General features: G+C 45.4%; 1 protein-coding gene and 1 non-coding gene across 2 annotated transcripts; one reads left to right on the top strand and one right to left on the bottom strand.

Moving 5' to 3' along the window:
* Nucleotides 1–2326: 2326 nt before the first annotated feature.
* LOC119924147 (putative vomeronasal receptor-like protein 4) lies at nt 2327–9636 on the bottom strand. Its single transcript, XM_038743172.1, has 3 exons — nt 9583–9636; nt 8303–9259; nt 2327–2377 (listed from the first exon to the last, which is right to left on the bottom strand). Exons 1-3 carry the CDS (start codon nt 9634–9636, stop codon nt 2327–2329), a joined length of 1062 nt encoding a protein of 353 aa, XP_038599100.1.
* On the top strand, nt 9338–9475 carry LOC119924167. Its single transcript, XR_005449061.1, has one exon. It is a non-coding gene; the product is annotated as a small nucleolar RNA SNORA7 (small nucleolar RNA).
* Nucleotides 9637–17481: the final 7845 nt, after the last annotated feature.

Genomic DNA, 17481 nt, shown 5'->3' with positions numbered 1-17481 from the left:
ATATTATTATATTATTATTAGAATTATTATGAAAGACCAGGAAATATTTTACAGGTGCTCCCAGACTGTCAACAGCAGCAATACCACTCTCAGCAGCTTACATGTAACCACAAAGAAAGTCTTCCCTCTAAAATCCCAACCCAACAATGTCCCTGATTATCCACTTGGGCCCCCTGGTTATCCCCAGTCCTCAGTGACAAACTTTAGCCTTCTGGCTCCTCTGTGATTTTAACCCTGCTTTTCTCAGCCTACCAGAGACAAATTATCACCCTCCTTTTTTGAGTATTTACTGTGTGCAGAGCACTGTACTAAGCACTTGGGAGAATACAATACAGTTGGTAGACACGATCCCTGAGACCCAGAAAATTACAATCCAGCAACTAGAGAGTTTTCTGCTCTCAATCAGAAACTGGGATGTAGAACTTCACTCCTCATGAAGGGACAAGAAAGCTCTGCACACAGCTGAATACAATTCAAATGCCAATACAAATACAATTGAATGAAATATGATTGAATAACTTTCACTCTGCACACAGTAAGCACTCAATAAATGCCACTGATCGATTGACTTTTCCAATCTTTTCCCTACCCCCGGCCCCTATCTGTCCCCACTTGCTCTACTGGTCAGATGGTAGAGGCACTATGAAATTAATGGGGAAAGACCCCTGCCAATCTGTTATTCACAGCCCAGAGGAATTTGATCTTGAATTCTCCTGGTGGATTGTCAAAGAGAACTTATTTACTGAAAGGAGAATCTCTTTTATAATAATTATGATGTTTGTAAAGCTCTTGATATGTGCCAAGCATTGAGTTAGATCCAGGTTCTGTCCTACAGACTAAGGGAGAGGGGAGAACAGGTATTTAATCTCTATTTTAAGGATGGGAAAATTGAGGTCCAAAGAAGTTAAGTGACTTACCTAAAATCACACATCAGACAAGTGATGGAGCTGAGATTAGAACCCAGGTCCTCTGACTCACAGTCCTTTCTCCTTGACCCCTTCTCACTGCTTTTTAATTTACCGTGAACATCAATGGAAACCATTCACTGCACAGTACAACCACTTGTTAATATCATCAGCTTGAACCTCAAGATTCATGACTCCTGTATCTTGAGATTTGGGTGATGCCTTCTGCTCCCCGTTCCTGGATGATTGTCAAAGAAAATTCAACATTTGCTTATCATTGGAAGTGACTTCTGTATCTTCTCTCCAGTTTGTCTCTGGCTTCTCCAACTGAGCCCCTGTTGGCCTCAAATAGTCTCTTTGAAATGTCTGACTCTATTCCAGTATTCGGTAGAGATTTTATAGCTGCCATCCTTTACCTTTAATTCTGAGCCCCATTACTTAATTCCAGTCTATGAATTTTATTCCAACCTTGTTCCCCACAGAGATGGGCACTCCTGTGCTGACACCTCTCTGTATTTCATTTTAATCTATATAGAATTTATTCTCATCTGTCTGTGATTTCTTTTAATGTCTGCCTCACCCATTAAATAGTAAGCTCCTAGAGGGCAGGGATCGTGTATACCAACCCTTCTGTACTCCCCCGAGCTCTTAGTAATGTGTTCTGCGCCTAGTATATGCTCAATAAATACCATCGATCGATTAACTGGACTTTCTCAGCCTCAGCCCATCTGCCATTGCAGTCTAGTGCATCTGTATGGCAGCATTTTGACCTTGAAATACCGAGATTAAAACCTACTCTTTTAGAGAGTAGGTGGTCCAGGTGATACAGTCTAATTGTGCACAGCGTCTGCTCTGAAGGTCCTGTGAATGGTAGAATGGAAGAGGCTTGAAAGGAGGCTCTTCTTGGGTTGATAAGCCACAAAGTCCACATCAGACTCTCAACCCTGGAACTCTACTGACAGAGAGATGCTTAATCCTATTTACCTATCTCCCTTTGTCCTACCAGCTGGGAGGGCAGCTTGTGGACAGTCAGACTCTGTCAGAACAAGGCTGAGACTGCATTTATCAGCTGCTTTTTTCATAGCTCTCCTCCCTCAGCCAGTGATTAGTCTGTGTGTGTGTGTGTGTGTGTGTGTGTGTGTGTGTGTGTGTGTGTGCGAATGATTGAATCATTGAACATTTATTCATTCTGACATGTTTACTGGGAAATCTCTGGAAATGCCCAAACTCTCTTTGATTTCCCACATCCCCAAACTCCAAACGAGGTGAGCCCAAATGTATCCCTCAATGATTTATTTTAATTGACCCATCAGGACAACCCCACTGACCCATAGCAGCATCATTTTTGCTGTAGCCTGCGGCCCCAGTTGCATTGTGAGCCTATCAACAGCTGAGCTCCGTTGAGAGCCAAGCCGGGGCCCCTAGTGTTTGTTTGACATGTTCATCTCCAGGATCATGGAAACCAGTGTTTCCTAGAGGAAAGAGCACAGGCCTGAGAGTCAGAGGACCTAGGTGCTAATCCCGGCTCTACCATTTGCCTGCTGTTGTGATTCTGGATAAGTCACTGTTCTGTGTCTCAGTTTTTTTCATAATAATAATAATAATAATAGCATTTGTTAAGTGCTTACTATGTGCAAAGCACTGTTCTTCTGCATAATATCCCAGTTCTCCCTTCTACTTGGAGTGTGAGCCCCATTTGTGGCATGGATTGTGTCTGACCTGATTTTCCATATATAGACACGTACTTGTTGAGTGCTTACTATTTAAAGAGTACCGCATTAAGCACTGGGGTAGATGAAGATAATCAGGTTGGACACAGTTTCTGAGCCCTCATAGAGCTCACAGTCCAAGTAGGAGGGTGTATGATTTCATTCCCATTTTACAGATGAGGAAACTGAGGCACAGAGAATTTAGGAGAGTCGCTCAAGATCACACAGCAGACGAGGGGTGGATAAGATCTTATGTCCTCTGAATTCTGAACTTGTGCTCTTTCCACTAGGCCACGGTGCATCTCATTATCTTGTATCTACCACAATTTTTGGCACAAGCAAACGCTTAACAAATGCCATTATAATTATCATGCCTGGTCACCCAGATCCTCTTTTGCCACAGTCTCCTTCCTGCATCCATGTCTCCTTTCCATCACTGTGCTCAGTGAGAGGAAGTAGAAATTTGGAGAGGGAGACTGTAGTGGCCAGTTTCTCCCTTCTCCCTCCCTCCCCAAGTTCATTTCACAAGCTGACAGCAGCCCTGAGGGGAGGGGGATGGGGGGAAGGGGTTGGCCATGCTATCCTCATCTCAGTCAATCAATCAATCAGTCATACTTGTTGAGTGCTCACCTTGACAACCCTAGCACAGGGGAATGTCTAGGGCAGGGAGAAGATATATTATGACCAGATTTTATTGCGTGCCTTCATGACTTTATATTGCTGCTGTTTTATGATGATGATGACGATGCTATCTGTTAAGCGCTTACTATGTGCCAAGCACTGTTCTAAGCGCTGGGGTAGACAAAATGTTATCAGGTTGTCCCACATGGGGCTCACAGTTGTAATCCCCCTTTTACAGATGAGATAACAGAGGCACAGAGAAGCCAAGAGACTTGCCTAAAGCCACACAGCTGACAAGTGACATAGTCAGGATTCGAACCCATGACTTCTGACTCCCAAGCCTGTGCTCTTTCCATTAAGCCACGCTGCTTCACAGACATGTTCCCTGCCCTCGATGAACTCCCCACACCTCCCATTGAAGGCTAAACCCAGAGGATAAAATGATGGGGAGCAGTTGTGAAGGCAGCAGAGAGCTGAGGGAAGCTCCTCTAGTCACAGACCTTCTCCCTCCCTTTGCCTCCAATTCTCTCCTGCCCATCAATCAGTCAATCAATGCCATTTGTTGAGGGCCTGCTATGCATTGAGCACCCTAGTAATAATAATGGCATTTGTTAAGCGCTTCTATGTGCAAAGCACTGTTCTAAGTGCTGGGGAGGTTACAAGGTTCAATCTATCTCGCCTCCAACCTCTTGCCCACATTCTCTCTCTGGCCAGGAACTCCCCCTCTCTTCATATATGACAGATCCCAACTCTCCCAACCTTCAAAGCTTTATTAAAATCACATCATCTCCTAGAGGCCTTCCCCAACTAAGCCCTGATTCTCCCTACTCTCTCTCCCCTCTGTGTTGCCTAAGCACTTGGATCTGTACCCTTTAAGTAATTGATATTCACCCGACCCTCAACCCCATAGCACGCATGTGCATATCCATAATTTACTTTAATATCTGTCATCCCCTCGAGACTGGGAGCTCCTTGTGGGCAGGGAACTTCTCTACCAATTCTTACAATGTGCATCTGCTGAGAGACAGGGGTCACCATGGCCAATTCCCACTTCCGTATTCACTCAATGAAGAAAATTCCCAATTTGGATGCATGTTTCAGTAGTTCCTGACCTGAATTAATTTAATGTTTATTTTTCATCTTTTGGCGTATAACATTTATGTGGGACTATCAGACTCTCAAGAACTCCAATATTAGCTCATCCACTTAATATTTCCTTGTTGCATACCCATCTAAAATATCTGCAGTTGTCTTCTGGTTTGTATCTGGTTTCCAGTTTGGACATAGTTGCTGTGACTTAGCCGTGGTGTGCCATATCTGGTTTCCAGTTTGGACATAATAACTGTAACTTAGCCGCGGTGTGCCACAAGCAATTTATTAAAATGATTTAAAGTTCTCTGGAATTTTATAAGGCTTTTTTCAGCTGCCATCCTTTTGCCTTCAATTTTGGGCTGTATTCCTTAACTCTGATCTACCAATTTTATTCCATCCTTATTCCCAGCATCTGAGTTATCCTACTACTATTAATGAGAAGTAGTACAAACTACATTACACAACCTACTAATTACTAAATTGTTTTCTCCCAAGGGGTACTTAGTACAGTGGTCTGCTCCCAGTAAGCATTTAATAAATACAATCAATTGATTGTTCTAGTAGTAGTAGTAAAAGTGGTAGTTAGTAATCATATGCATTTAGCTCCCAGAGTGCAATGCACTGTAGGAAGCACTTGGGAAATACAAGAGAAACACAATTCATGCTCCCTGCCCACATTGAGCTTGCACTGTAAAGGGAGAAGATCAGACATACAAATGCTCAGCAGTATTTTCTGAGGCTCTGCCCAGGGTCTCAGTGTCCTTAGCTGGCTTCATTTGTGAGAAGCCGCGTGGCCTAGTGGAAAGAGCATCGTAGTCTCGTAGAAAGAGCATGGGCCTGACTGAGAGTCAGAAGACCTGGATTTTAATCCCAGCTATACCACTGGCCAGCTACGCGATCTTGGGCAACTCACATAATTTTATCAATCAATCAATCAATCAATGGTATTTATTGAGTGCTTACTGTTAACAGAGCAAAATACTAGGTACTTGGGGAAAATACAGTTCAAAAGAGTTGGTAGGTGCAATCCCTACCCATAAGAAGCTTACAGTCTACAGGGGTGGGCAGACCTTAAAAGAAATTATAGATAGGATTAATAGTAGAATATAAGGAGAGTTGCATAAGTGCTGTGAGTTTCAAAGTGCTTATGGGGTAAACGGCCAAGTGCATTGTCCATGCAGAAGGGAAGGCCGATAGGGGAAATGAGGACTTAATCAGGGAAGGCCTCTTAGAGGAGATGTGATTTCAGGATTTTAGGAGAGTTTTAAAGGTGGGAAGGGTGGTGGATTGTCACCTATGAAGAGGGAGGACGTTCCAGGCCCCTGAGGGAAGACATTGGTATGGGGGTCAATGATGAGATAGAGGAGATCAAGGTACAGAGAGTAGGTTGGTGTTAGAGAAGTTGAATGTGTGGGTTGCTTTGTAGTAGATCAGTGAAAAAAGGAGAGAGAGAGCTGATTGTGTGCCTTAAAGATGACGGTGAAGGGTTTCTGTCCGGTGCAGAGGTGGATGGTAAACTGTTAAAGGTTTTTGAGGAGTGGTAAATATGAACTGAACTCGTTTAGAAGAACGATTTGGGCAGGAGATTGAAATATGGACTGGAGAGATGGGGGGAAATGTGGTCAGTGAGGAGGCTGATGCGGTAGCCAAGGTGGGAAATAAATGATTAAATCAATGTAGTAGCAGTTTGGATGGAGAGGAAAGTGTGAATTCAGAGATGTTAACTTCTCTGAACCTCAGTTTTCCTTTAAATGGGTATAAGATCCCTGATCCCCCCCCCCTTTAGACTGTGAGTCTCATGTGGGACAGGGATTGTGTCCAATCTCCTTTCATTGCATTTATCTCAGCCTTTAGCACAATGCTTGGCCATAATAAGTGCTCAACAAATAGCATAATGATTATCAATTTGAGTTCAGACAGAAGACATGGGGTAGAGCGTGGAGCACAACTCGGGTCTTCTGAATCCCAACCTTGTGATATTGTTTCACTCAGCCACACCATGCAACTTAGTGAGGTTCATAAACTGTTGGCCAAGAAGTCCGTTCCCTCCCTTACCTCCCCTTCCCCCACCTTGAGAAAGGCGGTATCTATAATAATAATAATGATAATGTTGATATTTGTTAAGGGCTTATTATATGCCAAGCACTGTTCTAGGTACTGGGGGTGATACAAGGTAATCAGGTTGTCCCATGTGGGACTCACAGTCTTCATCCCCATTTGGCAGATGAGGTCACTGAGGCACAGAGAAATTAAGTGACCTGCCCAAGGTCACACAGCTGACAGGTGGTGGAGTTGGGATTAGAACCCGTGCATGACCTCTGACTCCCAAGCCCGGGCTCTTTCCACTAAGCCACACTGCCGAAGGACAGTGATCCAGATACGGGGGTGTGAAGAGAGTCCTTGGAGGTGTATTAAGCATCGGGCAGTGCCCTCCTCATTGATCACGGGACTAAAAAAATATCCACCTTGTCCATTTGAAACAGTCTCTAATCTCTGAACTGGGATTTGGGGTGGAGCAGGCTGAGGCTGCCTAAGGGATTGGTTTATTAGATCATCTAATTCATGGAAGAAGAGTAGCTTAGTAAATGAGCATGGTCCTAGGATTCAAGAGAACTGAGTTCTAATCCTGGTTTTCCGCCAGTTGTCAGCTGTGTGACTTTGGGCAAGTCACTTCACTTCTCTGGGCCTCAGTTACCTCATCTGTAAAATGGCGATTAAGACTGTGAAGCCCCCGTGAGACAACCTGATCACCTTAGAGAAGCAGCGTAGCTCAGTGGAAAGAGCCCGGGCTTTGGAGTCAGAGGTCAGGGGTTCAAATCCCGGCTCTGCCGCTTATCAGCTGTGTGACTTTGGGCAAGTCACTTCACTTCTCTGGGCCTCAGTTCCCTCATCTGTAAAATGGGGATTAAAACTGTGAGCTCCCCCCCCCCCAGCCCCGGGACAACCTCATCACCTTGTAACCTCCCCAGCGCTTAGAACAGTGCTTTGCACATAGTCAGCACTTAATAAATGCCATTGTTATTTTATTGTAACCTCCCCAGTGCTTAGAACAGTGCTTTGCACATAGTAAGTGCTTAATAAATACAATTATTATTATTATTATTATTATGACACTTGCCTGCTGTGAGACCTTGGGCAAGTCTCCTAAATTTCTTTCTGCCTCTGCTTCCTCAACTGTAAAATGGGGATTGTATGCCTCTTCTCTCTCCCTCTCAGACTGTGAGCCCCATGTGACTCAGGGGCTGTGCCTAATCCAATTATCTCACCCCCACACCAATGCTCAGTACTGTTCTTGGCACATAATAAATTCCTAATAAATTCCATAGTTGTTATTATTATAAAGAAATGAATATGAAGCATGAAATCTTTGGAAGACTGAGACGGGATTATGAAGGTTCAAATTTCTCCAAAACTCATGTGATAGTTCAGGAGACCCATCCCATCCATATATAAGAGGATAAATTCCAGAGGTTTCTAGAAGAGAGAAACTGCTTACTCCTCAGGAACTCTTCCAGGGGCAAAAAAACTCATTTGGATGAGCGGTCAATCAATCACTCCCCTGAGGATATGAACTGGAGTTCTGCTAATCCCAGGGGAGGAAATGGGCAAATGTAGGTGGGAATTCCAGAGCCCATGCAAAGTGTGAGCTCCCTGAGGGACAGGGACTGTGTTTAATTTCCACCTGTATATTCCCTCCCAGTGCTTAATATAGTGCTCTGCACACAATAAGGGCTTAATAAATATTATTGCCACAATTTCTAAGGGTTCAAGGGAGAGAACAACTAAGCATTTGGGAGAGAACAACAGAGTTGTTAGGCACCATCCCTGCCCTCAAGGAATTTACAATCTAGGGATTAGAGTCTAGGAGCCCTTCCACAGGGAGAGATGCTGTTCACACCTGTTACATCCAGCTGTTTCTTCCCTCCCACTGAAACTTCACAGGTGCTACTGGGGAGGAAAAGGAATCCTCCCTACAGTAGTGGCCACCTGGGGGCCGTGGGGACTTTTCTTCGGCAAAAAATGAAGCAAGAACTTAATGATTCCTGGGTTGCTTTGGAGCAGCACAAAGGGGCTGATGGTGGCATAGCCACTGACCACAAACGTGTTAGCATTGTTAAGTATGAAGTTATTCTTTAAGGATGTGCCTAGGAAGCAGGAAAATAGGAAGTCCACACAGTAGAAAGTCACAAAGCAGCTCAACAGCAGCAGGATGCTCTGGGTGGCTCTTCTCTCTGGAGCGGCTTGGCCGGGGAGGTTGGAGGTGTGAAGATACTGGACCCGCTGGCCATGTCGATAGAGGAAAAGGACTATGTGGGCACTGGCGTGGCTCATGAGCCCCAGAGAGGTGCCGTCCCGCAGAATCATCAGGGCAAGACAAAACCCCTGGAGGGCGGTGCCGATGGAGGTGATGGAACAGTCATTATCATGGAATCTCGGCCCCCACATGGTCATGTTGGGGGAAGAGTTGACTTGGAGCAGAAGGTTTCTGCTAATCAGTGGGTTGACCAACCAGGAGAAGACACAAATCGACAAGATGCATTTTGGGGTGCTGACTTTGAGCTGGGCCCAGGGACTGCTCCTGGGACTGATGGTGACGGCCTGGACTGCATTCAGGAGGGCAGTGGTGCAGATGGAGAGGCCGCGGGAAACGCGGTACACATATGCGAAAGTCTTACACCCGATGTCACTCTGGATGAGCCGGTGCCCCAGCAGAGATGCCCCCACGGTCACCCCTCTGGTAAGGAGCATCATGGCGTGGACCAGGGCCAGGTGAAGGATGATCAGGTCCGTGGGCTTCGTCTTGTGGTTCAGAAGAAACATGGAGATGTGGAGTGTGATCAGGAGGGAATTTCCCATGACCCCAACTCCGGTCTGGGCGAGGAAGCAGATAGCCTGGGCTATGTCTCTTGAGGTCATCATCGCCAGAGTGCCCTTGAAGGAGAGAGAGCATGAGAGGGAGTGAGAGAGATGAAATAAGGTAGTGAATTAACTCCTGCTAGTGGGCTTCATCTCCTCTCAGGATCGCACCTGGAGAGTTTCCAGTACTCTACCAGTCTCTACTATGGGAGGGAGAGTCAAGCGGAGGCATACGCAGTCCATTCCTAGCTTGGGCAATAGCTAGTGAGTGGAAGGCAATCTGCCACAAGTCAAAACTCACCCATGCTGCGTAGCAGAGGCGTGGGAGTGAATCGAAGGCAGAGACTCGAGTTTACTGCATGGAAGAAGGTAATGGTAAACCACTTTCATATTTTCACCAAGAAAACTCTTTGGATATACTCCCAGAACGTCTGCAGGTGGAAGAGGGGCATTCTGGGAGAGATGTGTCCATGGAGCTGCGATGGGTTGGAGACGACTCAACAGCATAAGACAAGTGGGCTTCATATTTAAGAGAAACTAGACAGTGGGGTTCAGGTAAATGAAAACTGTGTCAGTCAGGCCACATGTCCTAAGCACCAATGGATTGAGCCCTGGATGGAGGCACTGTGGGGAGGAACCAGAGGATGGAGAAATCACAGCTCCTACCATCAGAGAGCTGACAATTGAATAGTAAAGAGAAGGTAGAACTCACACGAACTCCATAAAAACACAGGCAACAGAAACTTGCATACAGATATTAAAGCAGGATACTAAAGATAAGGCTCAGTATCCCATTTAGAAGAAATTATAACTCAAAGCACTTACTACATGCCAAATACTGTGCTAAACTCTGGGGCAAACACAGGATAATTAGATCTGATACCATCCCTGTTCCATGAGGGGCTAAAAGTGAGAACAGGTATTCTGTCCCTCTTTTATAGATGAGGAAAGTGAGGCAAAAAAGTGACTTGTCCAAGGTCACGTATTTGGCAAGTGATACTGAGATTTAAATACAAGTTCTCCTGCTTCCCAGTCCTTGCTTTTTCCACTAGGCAACACTCCTTTTCCTTATACATCAGGGTCCACAGAGTGCTAGAATTATTGGAGGGAGGACGGTCAGAAGGGTGAGGCTAGGCAATTTCCTGGATTAGATTAAATTGAGCAGGCTCAAAAACCAGTGAGGGATGCGATTTGGTGGAGCAGAATCGGGATTGCGTTTTGATGGGAGAGTGCTTAGTATGGTGCTCTGTACACAGTAAATGTTCAATAAATACCATAGATTGATGGATGGCTGCGTTCTCTTGACCTGTCTCCACCATGGCTGAGCAAAGCAACTGTTAACTACCACCTTCTCTCCAGCCACCAAGGGACCCTACTCCCAGCCTGCTCCGTCCAACTGGGCCGGGGATAAAAGCTGTTGTCATGTGCTTGTTATCTCCACCACTGGACATCCAGCCCTGCTGCCTTCCCAAGATCTGGTACTGGCTCTTCTCCATGCCACTGAGGAGTCTCCATCCAGTCCTGCCTTCCTCCATCCTGGTGGCAGTGAGAAAATCAACTGCAGACTGAGGCCTCCACAAAAACCCTGGAAAACTGGTGGCTGCTGTAGTGGTTGCTCTGGCTCTGGATATGTCCTGAACTCTGAGTCCCAAGAGTCTTAAATTCTACTCCTCCATCCACAACACCTTCCATATTTTCATCAAGAAAACTCACCAACTTGGACACATACTTGACCTCCTCATATCTCCACCCTAACCAACTCTGAATTCTGTCTATCTGACCAAAATATCCTCATCTGTCTTGTTTCTTGCACACCTCCTCTCCACGAACCTGTTTTGGTCTTCTACAGATACCTCCAATCTTTTAACCCCATGCAATTTTCTCAAGTCATCATGCCCCATTTAGACTCCATACCCAAACTACCTTCCCTTAATGACAAAGTTGATGTTCTCAACACCCCCCTCTCAACTGAACTAAACTCACTCATTCCCCTAACCCTTTGTCGATCTCATAACACTTACCCACAGCTCTGGATCACCTCCACAGTCTGCTTCCTTCGCTCCTGTGCACAAGCCTCCTTATCATGTGCATGTATGCATCTTTCATTCATCCTTACTCATTTCTTGATTCCTCATTTCACTCCCACTCTGACCAAGCCTCGAAGGGCTGGTTGGAAAGTAGGAAGAGTAAAAATAATAATTGTGGGTTTTTTTTAAAAAAAATGCTCACAATGTGCCTAATACAGTACTAAGCTCTGGGGTACATACAATCGCAATACAATCACATCAGACAAAGTATCTGTACCACATGGGGCTCACAATCTAAGGGGACCGAAGAACAGCTCTATTTTACAGATAAGGAAATTGAAGCCCAGAGATGTTAAGTGACTAATTCAAGGTCACACATCAGGCCAGGGGTGGAGCCATGATTAGAACCCGGGTCCTCTGACTGCCAGATAATAATAATAATAGCAATAATGATGGCATTTATTAAGCGCTTACTACATGCAAAGCACTGTTCTAAGCGCTCCAGACAGACCACACTGCCACACAATATTGAAAGCAAGAAAAAAGCAGGTTGGGTTTCAGGTGGTGAACTGGCTACAGTTGGGATGGGGAAGACCAGGGAGGGAAGGGGAGCATTTAGAGGGAAGCATATGAAAAAGTGGCACCCTTGGCCCTAAGAGTGAGGAGGGGACATGGGGGCTTCCTCACCTGTGGAAAATCTGCTTCTCCCACCGGCTCAGCAAATGTTATCGCTGGAATCCCACTCCATAGCTTTGGCTCCTGGTTGTGCCCATCTCAAACTCTGGCCTCAATGGATTCTAATTTGGGGAAGTCCATTCAGGAAAGCCTCCATCCCACAGTCTGAACTGGTCTCTGGCCTGTCTCCCCAGGGGTAAGGATCAGCCTGTCCATCTTCTGGACCAGTGGGAATGTCTATAGTGGGGAAGAGCCAGGAACAGGCTGGGAGATCTGACACTAAGCGTCTACTCTTTAGGAGCCAAGCTCTCTGAGCTGACTGCAGGATGCTCTCTCTGGTGTCTAGATCCTAGACAGGGTGAGAACTGGAGTGTGGTGGGGAGGGGGGTCTCTCTGTGTCGGGTTAAGACCCTAGTCAGCACCCTGGATCCCAGCATTTTCACCCTCAGTGACTTCTAATGTGTCTGTTAATTGTGATATTGTACTCTCCCAAGTGCTTAGTACAGTGCTCTGCACACAGTAAATATTCAATAAATATGGTCAGATGAATGAATTAATGAATACCTTTGAGAAGCAGCACGACCTACTGGATAGAACAAGGACCTTGGAGTCAGAGGACCTAGGTTCTAATCCTGGCTCTGCCAAGTGCTTTTTGTGTGACCTTGGGCAAGTCACTTTACTTGATCAACTCTGCGTCTCAGTTTCCTCAGTTGTAAAATTGTAAATACCTGTTATCTCTCCTACTTAGTCTGTGAGCCCCACGTGGGACAGGAACTGTGTCCACCCTGATTCACTTGTATTCACTCTGGCACTTAGAAAAGTACTTGACCCATAGTAAGCACTTAAGAGAATACCATAATAATAATAATAATAATAATAATAATAGTATAATAATACCCTTTTCCCTGCTCGCCATGACCCCAAACCACCCTTTTCCTCAGAATCACCGTGGTACTTTATTCAGACTCTGAGGGCAACGATATCTCCTGAGGGATGCCCTCCAACCCCCAGTATCACTCCCAATCAATCCACAAAAAAATGGAAGAAACACAGAACCAAGTGCTAGAACCAACACCTCCAGGATGGCAGGCATATAACACTCCATCATACAGAGAGTCTATTCCGGTGTTTGGCATATTATGCTATTATGCTATTAACGTTTGATAAGTACAATGGCCCAACACAGAGTCTTAGCAACCAGGTTTTCAACTCCCCCTCTAGTTTCAGGTACTCTCTTCCAAACCCCTCCTAGGAATCTGAGACAGGAAGAGCCACTCACCGAGATGGTAACTGCTAGTGCAGATCTGGTGCCCACAATGTTTGGGAGGGAGGCTGGGGCAGAATTTGTAGGGAAGGGATGGAATGAGTTCTCACCCCCCTCCATGATTGTGATTATCTTGTCAACTGAAGGACTGGGACAGGAGAATTAAAGAGAATGATCTCATCTCCACTTGACAAAGCAACGAACTGGGGTGCCATTATGTCATACTGTTCTCAGAGCTTTGAGCAACTCCTGATTAGGCTGTTACAACTGGGAGTTTCCTGACAGTGTCTCTGGAGAGGATGGGGTGGTGGGGTGGGTGGGGAGGGCGCTGGAGGCTGAGGATGAGAGTTGAGCAAAGGAGGGAGAAATATCTTTCCAGTCCATCTGGAAATAGGGGAAGGGAGACAATGACCCCTGATAACCTGAGGTTTCATTTCTTTTTACCTCCATTATCGACCTCTGTCCCCCACACACCTACTCCCTGCCCTCTGCAAAACTGTGCTATCTGAGGGGGAAGCAGAGACCAGCACAATCTGGTGGGGAGGGGCTGGGAAAGTGGGGAAAGCAAGGGGTGGCCACTGAGAGATGAGCCCTCCATCACCGTCCAGGAGAACTAGCCGGACTAGGGTCTAAGGTGAAGGAACCTCACACAACCCAAGCCGGTGCAACTCTATTCTGCCTTTAAATTAGTGTGTGTGTACGTGTGTGTGAATGTGCTATGTGTTTGTGTACATATGCACATAAACGTACACACTACGTATATATAGTATATAAACATTATATATATAGTTATGTGAGAAGCAGCACATATATAGAGAAGCAGTGCGGCTTAGCCGAAAGAGACCGGGCTTGGTACGTAAAGGACGTGGGTTCTAATTCCGGCTCCGCCACTTGTCTGTTGTGTGACCTTGGGCAAGCTACTTCACTTCTCTGTGCCTCAGTTCCCTCACCTGAAAAATGGGGATGATGACTGTGAGCCCCACGTGGGACAACCTGATTACCCTGTATCTACCCCGGTGCTTAGAACAGTACTTGGCACATAGTAAGCACTTAACAAGCACCATTCTTTAGTGAGAAGCAACCTGGCTTAATGAAAAGAACACAGGCTTGGGAGTCAGAGGACATGGGTTCTAATCCCGGCCCCGCCACTTGTCTGCTACGTGAACTTGGGCAAGCCACTTCACTTCTCTGTGCCTCAGCTACCTCATCTATAAAATGGGGATTAAGTCTGTGAGCCCATGTAGGAGAACCTGATTACCTTGTACATACCACAGTGCTTGGCACATAGTAAGGACTTAACAAACACCATAATTATGATTATTATTTTGTGCTATATATCTACATATGTTATGTGTATATATGAAATTCACTTTAAATACCTGTATTCAAAATTACAAATTTAATTTTAGTGCATAAGATAATTATATGAGAATTACCATAATTGTACATTATAATTGTGACTTCTATTTATAATTATTTCATTTAACAAATGTGTATATATACACATATACATATATGTGCATATATGTACATGTTTTTTTTCTCAGAAATTCCTTTCTCTCTCATCTCTGTCGATCCTACTCTCTTGTCTATGATCCTTTAGTTGATGTCTTTTCCATAGGAGACCTATTGTGAAATGATTCACCCAGTGCCTGCTCTTTGACCTTGGGCAAGTCACTCTCCTTCCCTGTGCCTCAGTTTCCTTATCTGTAAACTGGGGATTCAATGACTGCTCTCCCTCATGCTTAGACTGTAAACCTCATATGGGGTCAGGACTGTGTCCGATCTGATTAACCTGTACCTCTCCCAGCACTTAGAATGGCAAAAATAATAATGACAATGATGATGATGATAATAACAATAATAATTCATCACATTTAAGGTCGCCCAGTGAGCGGTCCTAGGCCCAATGGAGCGGAATGGTGTTTATTCATTTTACACTGTTTGAAGGAGCAGTGGAACTGGCGATTCTGGTGTGGTTTGCTCTCTGGGTGGAGGAGCTAGCAGCAGGCCCATGGGCACCCTGTAAGACACATAGGGGAGAGAAAAGGAAGGCTTAAAAGATCAGGTGGAGAAAGTGAAGAAAGGTCTGCTCAACCTCCAGTAAAGTCAGAGTCAATTCACATTCCACGAGGTGTGAGGCACCCAGGGATCGCATCCATCTTTGCCCTCCCTCTGCCCACTGAGCTCAGAGCAGACAACATCAGGCAGTAGCATTCAGCCATTCTTGGTATGGCTACTGATGATGACAATGATGATATTGATGATGTCGATGAAAACAATGACACCATTGGTGATGGCAGTGAGGAGGAGGACGAGGAAGATGGTGTTGGTGATGATGATGATAATAGAGGTAATAGTAGAGATCAATCAGCGGGAGCAGAAGGAATAACAAGGTTGTAACCTTCATTGTAACAATACTGGTTTTCCTGTGCTCCAGTGACTGGCTGGAATGGTTATATCCTTGCTGATTTGCAGTCATCTCTGACATCTCATAGTTGGACTTTCTGAGCCCTGAGAAAATCTGAGTCCTTTTAAGGGACCTTGGTCCCTTAACTTAAGTTAAGTCTCTTAACTTCTCTGTGCTTGAGAAGCTGCATGGCTTAGTGGAAAAAGCACAGGCTTGGGAGTCAGAGGTCATGGGTTCTAATCCCAGCTCCTCCGCTGGTCAGCTGTATGACTCTGGGCAAGTCACTTCGTTTCTCCAGGCCTCAGTAACCTCATCTGGAAAATGGAGATTAAGATTGTGAGCCCCACGTGGCTGATTACCTTATATCTACCCCAGTGTTTAGAACAGTGCTTGGCACATAGTAAGTGCTTAACAAATACTACCATTATTAAGTTACCTCATCTGTGAAATGGGGATTGACTGTGAGCCCCACGTGGGACATGGACTGTGTCCAACTTGATTAGCTTGTATCTACCTCAGTGTTTACTACAGTGTCTGGAACCTAGGAAGTGCTTAATAGATACGATTCCTTTCAAAAAAGGAAAGGATTCTATTTTTCTGCACAAGCTGATAAGTGGATCTAGTATTGACGAATAACAACCCAGCTGCCATTTTTCCTGAGAGCAATGTCCTCTTTCTCCTTTGAGGGAAAGATGACAAAGTTCGCATAATGAATTCAGAAGACTGGAGAGGGAATCCTTTCCACAAGAGAGACTGAGAAATGAAACCTCTCACTTGGTGCTCTCAGCCAAGAGACCAGCAATTTGGAGTCATGGAGGGAACCTGCTCCTAGAATCCATTTCTTCCCTTGGAAAGCCATTTTCACAGCGAGGGAATGGGCAGAGAATAGGGCACGGGGCTTCCCTTCTATTCATCCTTGGGGTGCTTTGGGGGTCTGTGGCCTCTTCTTATCTCATGGACATGACACGGTTTCTTTTAGACTGTGAGCCCACTGTTGGGTAGGGACTGTCTCTATATGTTGCCAATTTGTACTTCCCAAGCGCTTAGTACAGTGCTCTGCACATAGTAAGCGCTCAATAAATACGATTGATGATGATTTCTTTTAAAAAAAGGAAAGGATTCTATTTTTCTGCACAAGCTGATAAATGGATCTAGTATTGACAAATAACAACTCAGCTGCCATTTCTCCTGAGAGCAATGTCCTCTTTCTCTTTTGAGGGAAAGATGAATGGGTTCGCATAAAGAATTCAGAAGACTGGGGAGGGAATCCATTCCACAAGAGAGACTTAGAAATGAAACCTCTCACTTGTTGCTCTCAGCCAAGAGACCAGCAACTTGGAGACATGGAGAGAGCCTGCTCTTAGAATCCACTTCTTCCCTTGGGCACCCATCTTCACAGCGAGGGACTGGGCAGAGAATAGGGCCAGGGGCTTACCTTCTGTTCATTCTTGGGGTGCATTGGGGGTCTGTGGCCTCTTCTTATCTCAGGGACACACTGAGGTCTGGGAATCCGGGGATCATTGGTGATCAGCACCAATGGACAAAGGGAAGGGTAACATGAACTCATAAATGTCACAAAGTCATACAACCTGAAGGCATCCTCCCCAACAAACTTTATGGAAAGGTTAAGGCAGCAGTTCAGGCAGTAAAAGAAAGCAAAGCAGGTGACGAGGAGTAAGATCGTCAGGGTGGCTCTGGACTCTGGGGAAGATCTGGGGGAGAGGCTGGCACTGTGGACGTGCTGCACTTTCTTTCGGTGCTGATGAAGCGTGATTATCATGTAACCACTGGCCCAGCTCATGAGGAAGACAAAAAAGAGATCTCGGAAATAAGGAACACTAATGAATGCAATGTGACCGGATAAATGGACCTGCACCATATTGGAACACAATTTCATACTGTAGCCATTAATCAAAAGTGT

Source organism: Tachyglossus aculeatus, unplaced genomic scaffold (assembly GCF_015852505.1).
Source record: "Tachyglossus aculeatus isolate mTacAcu1 unplaced genomic scaffold, mTacAcu1.pri scaffold_82_arrow_ctg1, whole genome shotgun sequence".
NCBI lineage: Eukaryota > Metazoa > Chordata > Mammalia > Monotremata > Tachyglossidae > Tachyglossus > Tachyglossus aculeatus.
The sequence above is the reverse complement of the archived record's forward strand: the minus strand, read 5'-3'. Positions and strand labels throughout refer to the sequence as shown.

What these genes read in the sequence shown, in the direction of transcription:
- LOC119924147 (XM_038743172.1), bottom strand. Translation starts at nt 9,636, where the DNA reads ATGCCCCTCTTCCACCTGCAGACGTTCTGGGAGTATATCCAAAGAGTT. An exon ending in ATATCCAAAGAGTTTTCTTG is followed by an intron (nt 9,260 to 9,582) that starts GTGAAAATATGA and finishes CTCTCCTTCAAG; the next exon opens with GGCACTCTGGCGATGATGAC. An exon ending in GCCCCCAGGTGGCCACTACT is followed by an intron (nt 2,378 to 8,302) that starts GTAGGGAGGATT and finishes TCTTTCCTCTAG; the next exon opens with GAAACACTGGTTTCCATGAT.